The sequence below is a fragment of the Triturus cristatus genome, chromosome 9, assembly GCF_964204655.1.
Source record: "Triturus cristatus chromosome 9, aTriCri1.1, whole genome shotgun sequence".
Classification (NCBI taxonomy): Eukaryota; Metazoa; Chordata; class Amphibia; order Caudata; family Salamandridae; genus Triturus; species Triturus cristatus.
The window spans coordinates 75,142,781-75,155,668 of NC_140592.1; the positions used below are offsets into that span (position 1 = coordinate 75,142,781).

Genomic DNA, 12,888 nt, shown 5'->3' on the forward strand with positions numbered 1-12,888 from the left:
GCGGATTGAACTCTCACTGAGGTCAATACCATTGATTAGGTATTTTAGAGCAGCGTTTGAAGCAAGCAGTGAATGTTCAGCATACACCCTCTATTGGTTTAAACCATTTATGGTGATTAGAAGAACAGGGATGACGAAGGAATGGAACCAAGTCCCTCCGGTGGAATCCCTCCTACCCCCAGGGCTACCCAATATTTACATGAAGCCATGGCAAGACTTGCTGGCTGACCGGGGGATAGGGTGTCACATCTCAGTGGATGACACTCTGTTAATCCTTCCATCCAGAAGATATGGCCGCCATGATGCTCGCGCTCTGATGAACTTTGGAAAGGATGCCAACGGGTGGATGCTGGCTTGTTCCAACACCAACAGGCCAGAGTTCTCTAGAATCTTGTTCTTCATTGAAGTTAAATAGTTCACTCACTAGCTGGGCCCTTAGTGCAAAGATCTCCTCCTCGGTGGAAGCCAAAGTCCGAGAGGTGTTGTTGGATAGTGTAAGGACTCTGGAATTCAAGGTCAACCACCTGATACTACTACATCTGCCTACATCCCCTGCTGCTGGAAGCACGCAGAGCCACCATAGCCTGGTCCATGATAGGCTCTAGGTTATAAGCACCGTAATAAACACTAAGACAACTGGCGACTGCTGTAGGCTACCTCAACCATAATCCAGTCCTCCTCGCTGAGGCTTCACTGGCTTCCGATTATAAGGAGGGGACAAGTTTCCTGCTCTACTAACGACCTATAAAAGTTTGCATCAAGATGGTCACACCCACTGTAACATTAGATTCAACTTTGCTAGACATCTAGTTCATGCCTATCCTACATCACGGAATGCCTTAGGTTCCGCAGTAGTAAATGTGCCATGCTCGACAGTCGGTGCCCACCAGTGATGGGGTCAACTGGTGATAGACTCCCGGTCTTGGTTCAACACATCTTGATTTGTTCACATTATTTCCCGACGGTTCTCTGACATCATTGGGTTTTAGGACCCTATAAATGTGTATAGCTATAAGGACACAAGTATAAAACACATAATTGAGTAACATCCTCGCTGGGCATGGTGTTCCAATACCAAGTCCTATGTTCAGTTTGCAAAAAGCAAACAGCAGCATGACGCATCATGACGCCTCAGCAGTAGAATAGAGCGTCATGACCTTCTTCTCTGCCGAGTGAGTAGAGCAGCTTCAAGCTCCTTGGGTTTACCACAGGGCTCTGTCCTTAGGACAGTCTATGCGCAGTGATGGAGTTTCCTATGGCCATATGGTCGTGCCATTGAACCAACACAGCAAATACTAGAATTAGAAAAATGGTGTGCGGAGATAGAACTAGCCAAGTATGCCACTGGAGAGCATCAAAAGGCCATCCTGCTGGGTAGCCAAAGAGGCAAAGTCATCCCTGTTCAAGAAATCCAGATTTCACTAAAGAAACAAAGAGTTCAGAAACCTCATTGTTCAGCCACAAAACACCTTCCCTTAAAAATACTCCATGAGAAGGTAGTTTTCATCCAGTGAGTCTCCATCACTTGTGTACTTCGACATCTCTAAGATTCCAGGATACAACCGCCCTCCCCTGTGACATGTAATAAAGGTGGAGCTCATGTCGTACCTAGTAATTGCTTAATTTGGACCGGTGGTAGCCACTGGCACTCACTTGAGGAGACCAGGGAATAGGACCCAGAGGAATAAAAAGGAGAAGTGAGAATTAATATGAACATGGGGGCAACGTGAGAAACAAACAGGAATGAAAAAGAATCTACGAGAGAGAGAGAGAGAGAGAGAGAGAGAGAGACAGACAGACAGAGAGACAGACAGAGTTGGATGGGGGAAAGAAAGAAGTAGGTGGAAGTAAAAGTAGGCAGCTTGGTATTCTTGTAACCGCAACACCTGGTGGGCTACCAAGAAAATCTTTGAGACAATGCTCTCCGTATTGAAGTATTAAGAAACTAATCGCCGAATAATAAACCAAACATTTCTATCTTGAAAAGCAAACACCACACCACGCCCCCCACACAAAAAAATAATACAGAGTAGTATTTCCATTAACAGAAGCACTCGTTGGAACAGGCGGAAGCAGGATACATACAAACTCCCGGCAACCCTATTAAATCTCAGCGTCCTCTTCCAAGCGTGAAGCACGCTATTAACCTACACAAACAAACACTGCACAATCTACAGCATTTAATAAGATTCGCGTCCCTCTGAGAAGCGACGCCTGGCTGTCACGATGGGCAGCTTGGACCCACGAGGGAGGCACGCGCGTGAAACCATGTACAGTAACAGAATTGTTACCTCGGAGGGTTTTCCACCGGAGGATGGTCTGTAGAAAGTGCATTTTTTCTCAGAAGCCCCGCAGAGGGCAGGATGCTGCAGGCGGCGCCGCGGCGTCAGAGCCGAGCTAGCGAGAGGGCGACCAGCGCTAAACACTCACAAGCCCAGCTCCCATCACACGAGCCTTCCTCTCTGGGCCCTCGCCAGCTCGCGCCTGCTCCAATGAACTGCACCTGTGCTGAACCGCTAATAGCTGGAGGCAAGCCTGGGCTTCGATCCTCCCCCTCCTTCCAAATAAGCCATCACCATGAATAATTACATCTCTGCGACTCGCCGGACACCTCAGAGGACAGAAAAATACAATAATTAACTGTTTCCTTTGGAGTCCTTCCCATCCTGTTCGGAAGCGCTTCCAACAGCTCCACGCTGCGTATTTGGACTGGCTGGGGCCACCAGATCGATTCAGGATTGGGCTTTCGTTTAACAAATCAGTGCATTCTGGGAGTTGTGGTCTGGGTTCAGTTCAGGACTGGAACAGTTGTGTTCCAGGGATTGGAATCATCTGGTGAACCTAGGAATGAAAGAGGGGACGTTTTTGGAACAGGGATATCGAAGGAGGGTTTTGGGCGGCAGCGTACGGGAAAGATTTTCAGGACATCCACAGAAGATTCATTTACAAACTAAAAATTCTAAATGACAAACGTTTAAATCGTCAATGATTGTCCTCGGAATGAGGCATGGATCTCACCCGAGGGACCCACGCTGGACACCACTGGTGTAGCGCTTCTGGTAGATGCTGAAGATAAGGTCCGTGTCAGAGCGTGACGGCTCCAAGAAGGGCTTTCACCGGACAAACTATTGTATTCTGCGAGTCTGTCTTATTATGTAACGAGTGGATCTACAAACACCAGAACATAATAGTTTGCAAAAGAACATTTAGTTAGTGGATTCAGTGTCATGTTGACATCGAGCCTCAAGGTTAGTGTACAACAGGGGTGTCCAGTTGAGGTCCAGGCTGGCTCGTTCCATGACAGGGTTAAAAAATACCCATTGACCCTAAAAATGCACTTTATTTAGTTTCACTAGATGTAGATTTACCTTAGAGTCATGGACCTTGTCTTCCAGGACCTACGTTACGGAATATATTGATGGTCGTTCCATCAGCATCATCTGGGTCACTCTTCCCTGCTACCTCAAGTGATGGGCTCACTGAGTTGCAGCACCTTTGGAACACACTTAATATCACTGACTGTTCATAGGCTACCTGTAACACACTCATAAAAGCCTTCCTGACATGCCAAGTACCAACATAAACCGAGTACTGAGCAAATGTGAGGATGAAAATCAGAATTCAATTCAAAAGAGAGCAACTTTATAATTAAGATGATGTACAGGGGGGCTGTAAAGGGCACAGAGCATCCTTTTCACCTGAGCAATGGATTCTGGTACCCGCAGTCTTTCAATGAAGCCCCAGAACCACTTCCTTATGATGGCGCAGGTTCCTGATTCAGAGTGATGTAGCAAGGGACACATCATTTGAGGCATCTTTTGCTGTTAATCATAAAATTAAGAACAGCCATAGATGCTAGAACGCATTGGAAGGTGGTTCATGAAAGCAGGACTGATTCAAAATCTAATTTCAAAACTAACCACCTTTTGATATTGACCAAAGCATTTCCACAAATTCTGGCTCACTTCACCTGAATGTGGGAGGACTTATGCGGTACATGGAGGTGCCTGGTCCCTGTGCACACAAGGGGGTCCATTATGATGGCGGGTGGACTTTGTCCGCCCGCCATCGCCACGGAGCCAGGGACCGACCGCCGAAGTGGCGGCGGTCCCGCCATGTGCATTAGGATGCGCCCGCCACACTGGCGGGCGCATCCTGGGCCATATACATTGCGGGTGGATCTGCTGGCTGCAGACCCACTCGTAATTTATACAGACTGTGCACAGCATTGCCATGCACTATGTGGAAGGCACCATGTGGTGCCTGCCACGTAGTGCATGGCAATGACAGGGGGTACCATAGGTAACCCTCATGTGCACCCCCCTCCTCCCAACACTCTGGGGGGCTGCAATGGGCCCCCATAAGCAGGAACCGCATGCCTTTCTGCAGCAATGGAAAGGCGATTCACCACCTGAACCATAATATGGATGGCGGTGTCTGCCATGTTATGCCCTTTTTCCGCCTGGTTGACGAGTCGACCGGCGGAAAAGCGGTGGACAGTCATTCCGTCTGTCGCGGACCCCCCCAGCCATACTAATATGGCAGGGGGTCAATCAGGCAAGGATGGCGGGAGGATCGCCACCGCCGGGCCTGCGGTGGCTACCACTGGCCCGGCGGTGGCGATCCGCCCTTCATCCTAATGGGCCCCTAGGTTGGAAAAGGGCTGATGTTGATGAGTTCCATGGAAAGGACGAATGATGTTTTGGGTTCAACTGGGGAAAGAACAGCTGTCAAATGGCCTTATGTCACGTGGATGATGTTCAGCCTTTCCTGGTCTTTCAGCCAATAGTGAAATGCATTCTTGGACTCCGTGGGTTGCTGTACAGTTACTTTGCCACACCTGGTACCACTCCACACACTACAGCACTCCACAAAAAGCGTTGTTAATTAACTAAATGCACCATAGGTTAGTGCGTAAGGGTCCAACTGAAGATGGGGCGGTGGGGCTACATATACTGGTGTCAAGGAAAAACAGGACATGAGCCGCCGCTTCACCAGGCATGGGAACATTCTCATTTCTGTTCGGTGGGAAATCCACAGAACTTCACACTTAGCCACGATAAAGGGTACCCAGATATGGAAACTCTCCATCTGTGGATCCATCTGCAGGCCTCTTCCGCAAGTGTCCCGGTCCCTGAAGCCAGAGAGTAATGGACATTCCTTCTACAGACCTTCCAATACTATGGATTCACCTTCTTTGACAGGTGACGTCCTTGCTATGGCACCTCTTCCTCTACAGATCTCTCCATTCCTCCAGATGATGGGTTCATAGGTACCTCTCAGTCCACAGTAATTATTAAACAGGCATTCCTTCTTCCACCGATCATTCCATCCCTGTTGTTGATGGCCGCATCTCTACTTCGCCATTCTTCAGCTGTTTATTAAAGGGGCCATCCAGTGAAGGACGTCACAACAGTCTCAAAACCCAAGCAGATGTCATGAATAAAACAATATTCTAGAAGGCCTATACATGGTGGTTGTTTGTGATACAGGGCTGGGTAAAGAGAGCTGCTTTTGCCCTACACTAGATAACCCATTTAAAAATAGCACCCTCACTATATAGATCCTTAAATTCCTACACACACAGCTGGTACAATAGATGTCCCATGCCATCTCCCCCACACCATTCCATTTCTGGCTGATGATTAAAATGGCTGAATGCCTCCAAGTGAACAATTCCCTCGTGTGCAGTAATACCTAAGGCTGGGTGGTAAACTCTGCTCCTTGGGCAGAGTTCACAGGGTTTTTGTCACTCCACGTTCCGCTTGGAGTACGAAGTTCAGCAGAAACTCCACCTATGCTGCGTAGCGGAATTTCCCAGTGCCCATCTCGAAAAATGTAATATTTATTTTGCGTCTCCTGATTCTAAAATGGCCGGGAGAGAAACATACTCTGATGCATGTGCACTCTGATCTACTTGACGTCACCTGTTACGTTATTCTAATATACTGCCCACTCGATTCCTAAGTTCTAGCTAGTTGGCTATGTACTAGACGCATGCACACTGAGATGCTGCCATTTGACTTTGTTCTTCCAATGTCAGCCCTGCCCACACATCTGCAAAATGGTGGCTGATGTCTCTGAACATAAGCAGAAGATTACCTCTCTGCGCGTCAACGACTTTAAAGCCGAGCTCAAGCTTCACCGACTAGACATCACGGAAGTCAAGATCGTACTCATCATCTCTTGCATTAAACATGTGAGGCACTGTTACAGTTCTTATGCACATTTTAAAAAGGAGTGAGGCAGTGGGTTCGCCTTGAATAGCGGGACCGTACGGTATTACTTATTGTGAGAGTTGCAGACTACCTACGTGTCCATTCCTATGGTGTGTTTTTATGTGAATGAGGTGGGCTGTAGTTCGGATTTCCAGTAAAGCAACATACTCTTCAAGGTGCATGGCAGAGAACATTTACTTTTTAAATGAATGTTAAGAAATCCTCAGTGTACGGGGTATTCGTGCTACCGTACAAGCATTATCAAAATAATTCACTTGAGTGTAAATAAATACGATTTTACATTCAATGCTTGTATATTTTCTGAGAAAATTATGACTATACTCGAGGGTGATAAATTATGATTCAGGTCTAAGGCTGATCTTGTGTAGCGGTGCATCTCTGACTTTTATAGGCGTGATGAAGTATTTGCAGTTTGCACCCAAAACTTGGAGTCTTGGATTCTCAATGCTTTGCAGTGGACTCTAAATCTCTCTTTCTCAGTGTTTTTTCACCCCCTCATCAGCCCCAGCGCTGTCTCTAGTCAGCCTCAGTTTACTGCCATGCTGATTGCTGAGCTACTCAAATAATTCCCTGTTCCCCCGAGAAGTGCCACTTTGGGAGCCAGTAACTCTGCCTGCTAGCGGAACTCTGCGTAGCGCTGCAGAGTGGGTCTTTCACTTCGCAGTGTTCCGCGTAGCCACGCTACGTGGACTCCGCCCCGGTTTTGTAATAACTCAATTTTAAACAAGCGTTGGCAAAGCCAATAGCTCTTGCCTATGAAAGAGCTATTGGCTTTAGCAATGTGTTTTATCCATGTTGTATACCAGTGTGGCAGCTGTCCAGCGTGGCTAAAATATAGCGATGTGGAGTGGGCTGTGGTGGGGTTGAGGGGCAGTTTTGTAAATTGGTTTGGGGTAGATTGGGTGGATTGGAGTAGGGTAGATTGGAATGGAGTGTAGGTAGATTGGGGCAGATAAGAGTGGGATAGATTGGAGTGGGGTAGGTTTGAAGTGGGATAGATTGGAATGGGGTCAATCAATTAATCAATCAATCAGGGAAGTTTAAAGCCTGAAACCCACCGTGAGGGTCTCAAGGCGCTGGGAGGGGGGGGGACAGCTCCGGTTAGTCGGAGAGGTAGGTCTTGAGGGTCTTCCTGAAGATGTGCAGGGTGGGAGTGCATCTGATGTTGATCGGCAGCTCATTCCAGGTCTTGGCTGCAATGTAGGAGAAGATTCTAGCCCTCGTTCTTGCTCTGCGGAACCGCAGGGGTTCGGCGTGGGAGAGGTTGGCAGAACAGAGGTTCCTCTTGGGTACGTGAAAGAGATTCTGTCAAAGAGATATCGGGGTCCGGTGTTGTGGAGGCATTTGTAGGCATGGGTGAGTATCTTGAAAGTTACTCTTTTCTCGAAGGGGGGACAGTGGAGGTTATGCAGGTGCTGGGTGATGTGTTCGTGTCGAGGGATGCAGAGGACGAGTGTGGCTGCGGTGTTCTGTATGGTCTGGAGTTTGCGGAGCAGAGACTTGTTGATCCCGGCGTAGAGGGCGTTTCCGTAGTCCATTCTACTAGTTATGAGAACGTGGGTGATGGTCTTCCTTGATTCGGGGGGGATCCATTTGAATGTCTTTTGGAGCATGTGTCGGGTGTTGAAGCAGGTGGAGGCGATGGCGTTGACCTGTTTGGTCATGGAGAGGGAGGAGTCGAGTACGATGCCGAGGTTTCGGGCGTGGTCTGTGGGAGTGGGAGGGACTGCAGAGGGCGGTGGGCCACCAGGTGTTGTCCCAGGCTGGGGGTGGGGGTCCAAGGACAAAGAACTCTGTCTTCTCTGAGTTGAGCATCATGCAGCTGCTACTCTTCCACGATGTGACGTCCTTCATTCCTTTCTGGAAGTTGAGTCGATTGTAGGGGTAGAGTGGAGTGTGGTAGTGTGCGGTGAGGTAGATCGGGGTAGACTGGAATAGAGTAGAATGGGGTAGATTGGGTAGACTGGAGTGGAGTTGGGTAAATTGGGGTATAGTGGGTGGATTGGGGTAGATTTTAGTGGATTTGAGTAGATTGGATTGGAGTAAATTAGATTGGTGTGCAGTGGGGTAGATTAGGGTAGGTTGGAGTGCAATGGAGTGGGGTAGGTTGGATTGGAGTGGAGTAGATTGAAGTGGGATAGATTGGAGTGGGGCAGACTGGAGTGGGGATAGTGGAATGGGATACAGTGGAGTGGGGTAGAGTGGATTGTGGTAGAGTAGGATGGGGTAAAGTGGGGTGGGGTAGATTGGAGTGGAGTAGATTAGAGTGGAGTAGATTGGGGTTGATTGAAGTGAGGAAGATAGGGCTTGGGGAAGATTGGATTAAGGTAAATTGGGATGGAATGTGGTGGGGTAGATTGGAGTGGGGTGGATTTGATTGGATTAGATTGGAGTGGAGTTGGGTAGATTTGGGGGAGAGTGGTACCTTGGAGTGGGGTAGATTGAGTGGAGTGAAGTGGTGTAGGTTGAGGTATAGTGCAGTGGAGTGTGGTCAATTGTGGTAAAGTGGTATGAAGTGGGGTAGATTGGAGTGGAGTGGGGTAGATTGGGTGGATTGGAGTAAATTTGATTGGGTGGATTGGAGTAGGGTAGATTGGAGTGCAGTGTGTTAGATGGGTGGAGTTGAGTTGGATAGATTAGAATGGGGTAGATTTTAGTAGACTGGAGTTGGGTAGATTGTGTGAGAATGGAGTGGGACAGATTGGAGTGGAGAGGGAATTGAAGTGAATGGATTGGGGTAGACTGTGGTAGATTGGAGTGGGGTAGAGTGGAGTGGGGTTGATTGGGATAGATCGGAGTGGGATAGATTGGGGTATATTGGAGTGGGGTGGTGTATATTGGAGTGGAGGGGGTAGATTAGAGTGGAGTTTTGTAGATTGAAGTGTAGTAGATTGGGTAGACTGGAGTAGCATAGACAGACTGGAGTGAGGTAGAATGGGTAGATTGGAGTGGGGTAGACTGGAGTGGAGTGGGGTAGATTGGAGTGGAATAGATTGGATTGGGGAGGGTGGAGTGGGGTAGAGTGGAGTGAGCTAGTCTGGGGAGGGATAGAGTGGGGTTCGGTAGAGGCGGATGGGGTGGGGAAGATTGGAGTGAAGTCCAATGGCGTGGACTAGATTGTGGTAGGGTAGATTGGAGTAGGGTAGATGGGGTAGAGTGTGGTGGGATAGATTGGAGTGGGTGGATTTGGGTGGATTTGGGTGGATTGGAGTGGAGTGGAGTGCGGTATAATGAGGTAGAGAGGTGTGGAGTGTGGTAGATTGGGGTAGAGTGGAATGGAGTGGGGTAGATTGGAGTGAAGTGGAGTGGGGTAGATTAGAGTGGAATGGGTTAGATAGGAGTGGAGTTTAGTGAGGTAGGTCATGGTAGATTGTAGTGGGTTAGATTGGGTTTGATAGAGTATATTGGAGTTGAGGTGGGTAGATTGAGTGGAGTGGAGACTGAAGTGGGGTAGGTTGGAATGGAGTGGGCTAGACTGAAGTGGCGTGGGGGACATTGGGGTGGAGTAGAGTAGATTTGAATGGAGTAGGGTGGATTGGAGTGGCGTGGAGTGGGGTAGCTTGGGTCCAGTGGGTTGAATTGGGGTAGATTTGGGAGGAGTGGGGTAGATTGGCGTGGAGGGGGTAGATTTGAGGAGGTAGATGGAAGTGGAGTGGGGTAGATTCAAGTGGAGTGTAGGAGATTGGGGTAGAGTGGAGTGGGGTAGATTGGAGTGGAGTGTGGTAGGTTTGATTGGGTTACATTGATTAGAGTGGGGTAGATTGGAGTGGAGTGGTGGAGTTAGAGTTGAGTGGAGTAGATTGTAGTGGAGTGGGGTATATTGGAGTTGGATACATTGGGGTAGATTGGAGGGGAGTGGGGTAGTTTGAGGTAGGATGAATCCGGATTTGAGTGGGCTGGATTTGGATAGATTGTAGTGGAGTGGGGTATATTAGGATATATTTGAAGTTGAGTGAGGTAGCTTGGAGTGGGGTGGGGTAGATTGGAGTTGGATATTGTGGGTTGCTGTAGATTGGAGTGGGGTAGCTTGGGGTGGGGTGTAGTGTGGTGAGGTTGATTGGAGTGGGGTGGATTGGTGTTGATTGGGTTAGATTGGAGTGCAGTGAGGTAAATTTGAGTTGAGTGAGGTAGATTAGAATGGAGTGGGGTAGACTGGAGTGGAGTGGAGTTGGGTAGATTGGATTTGAGTGGGGTAGATTGTGGTAGAGTCACGGCAGCCAATGCGATCGGTACCTTCATGGAGCTTGCATGTTTCCCCCAGAATCTTTGGCCACTGAAAGAAGCTGAAGTTTTAATGGAAAAGTCCACAGGAAATTGGGAAATTACCAGGGAAATTGAGTGTTATGAACCAGATCTCTCTGTTAATTCCTCATTTCTTAGGACTTTCTCCAAAAATGTGCCCCCCTGTTTGCCCCCGTCACCGGTTTTGGTAATTACATCAGGAGTTGGGAATACCAGGGCAAAATCCAGGCCCAAGCGCCCTGGATGTCTGTACGCTGGGCAGTGTAGAATAAAATGTCTCCCGGTCCCATCTATCAAGATGAGCTGCCGGGGTATTCCATTCTTTCTGCGTTCTGAGTGGCGTAGAGTAGAGTAGAGTAGAGTGGTGTGGTGCGGTGTGGCGTGGTGTATCAGAGTGTCTTAGAGGGGAGGGGCATAGAGTGGAATGGCATGTCGTAGAGCGGAGTGGTGTAAAATGGAGTGGCGTGGTGTAAAGTGGAAGGGCATATAGTGGAGTAGAGTGTCGTAGAAGGGAGTGTAGTAAAGTGGATTAGCAAAGTGTGGAGTATGCATGGTGTGGTAGCACACTACCATTACAAACAACATATTTTCAATTGAAATGACCATTGCATTAACACAGATATACAGTTCTACGGTGCACAAACGATAATGTGGGCATCGTTACAATATTGGACTGCTGCATTTCGGGGGTTTTGGCATTTAAACTCAGTTGTGATTATTGCCCTCAACACTAAGAGAGGACTTTTGTTTACTTTGGATTCCCAACTAAAGGTTCCAATACATTCCATTGTCTTCTATCAACTACCCACATGACGCTCGTCCCTTATAGAGCCTTGAAGAAGTCACTTGTTGTGAAAACACGTGTTGGCTGTGCTTCATGACGTCAATTCCTTTATGTTGGTGAAGATATTAAATTGCACGCAATAAAGACACTTGGACTCAACAAATTGGACTTCTCACTTATTGGACTACCTAACTATACTTTAAATACATGTATTAGACTGTTTGAGTGGACTACTTATGGAGTGCTGTGACATCTCTCTCTCTCTCTCTCTCTCTCTCTCTCTCTCTCTCTCTCTCTCTCTCTCTCTCTCTCTCTCTCTCTCTCTCTCTCTCTATATATATATATATATATATATATATATATGGTGTGCAGTGACCTTTGTGCTCACTGCTCTCAGACACCGTTGGTAGTAGGGTGTTTAGCTATCTAGGTGTAGTAACCAAATGTCTTTACTTCTAATGAGTATGTACTGAGGTTAATTTGTAAAAAACATAAGTGCCGGGAGGCAGTATCTCCTGTTAGTGCTGCCCAACACAGAACTAACAAACCCTACAAGTGGGGAGAGGATGTGGGTAATGGCAAGAGCTGCCGACTTTGGAACTGGGGAACCAGGTTCGAGCCTCACCGTTGGCTCAACATCCTGCGATTGTGGGCGAATCATTTAACTTCCCTGGCCCTTTAATAAATGAATGTGTCCTTAACTGTTGTTCAAGCCCTGGTATTGATGATTAAGTGCTGAGCACTGTAACCCACCGGCTCAAATTAAGCACTGCTAACCTACAAAGTAATTGTGAGTTTTTAGGAGGTGTGATAGAATTGCCACTACTACAGTTCTCTATTATACAGTCCAGGGCTGGATTGGCCGTAGCGGGCACCGCCCCGGTGCGCCGCACGGGTCGGGCCGGTTTTGGGCCCCTGGGGGCCGTTTTTATAACAGGGCTGTTTTTGCAGCATAGCTGCAAAATCGGCAGAAAACCGGCCATGGCAAAGAGCTCGGCTGCACCCCCAAGCCCCCGGAGCGTCCGAGCACTTTGTCAGGGCCGGTTTTGGTTCCCAGTCCGGCCCTGATACTGTCTCTCAAGCTGAAGTTTTCAGTGCTGACCCTACTCCAGAATAACAGGCTGATTAAATAATCCTCTGTCCTTATGTCTGCCGGACAGCTTTAGTCCCAGGCACTGGTTTCTTCTCCCGGTGAGGGTTCGATGCTTCAGCTATGGGTTTCACCTCTTTCCATCATTTGAGGTTGGGTCTGACTTTGAACAACAAGCTGGCGCTAGCTTCAGCAGGGCAATTATTTAAATTGTATTTAGATGTATGCTGTCTCCTGCTCTCGGATCCCATCACACGGACGGCTCGTGAGTCAGAACAGCCTCGGTCTGGGGCGCAGGACGGCAGCTGCACGCTGAACGCCTCGATGCTTGACATGGCTTCGATGCGCTCGAATACTCCCGGAATGTGCTTTGACGTCTCTCATACATGCGATGGAAGGCGCATTTGCTTCATCTGCTTGACATTGCTCTTTTCAAGTCAATACATTTTCCCCCAAAATATTTAGTTTAGCTTTAATGAAGGGCCATACTAATCAAAAGGTGGGAGACTGTTGCACACAAACATATAAACATT

General features: G+C 48.1%; 1 protein-coding gene across 5 annotated transcripts in view; it reads right to left on the reverse strand.

Annotated features, from left to right (window-relative positions):
* The window catches only part of GRIP2 (glutamate receptor interacting protein 2), a 687,757-nt gene that overhangs the window by 486,054 nt on the left and 188,815 nt on the right, over nt 1-12,888 (reverse strand). Inside the window, exon 1 of one of the 5 annotated variants that reach the window (XM_085624446.1) lies at nt 2,292-2,468. The exons of the other annotated variants lie outside the window; for them this stretch is intronic. Coding sequence (XP_085480572.1) covers nt 2,292-2,334 — 43 coding nt within the window. The 5' untranslated portion in view covers nt 2,335-2,468. Of the gene's footprint in view, nt 1-2,291; nt 2,469-12,888 lie in introns of those variants that run through there. 5 annotated transcript variants of the gene reach the window in all.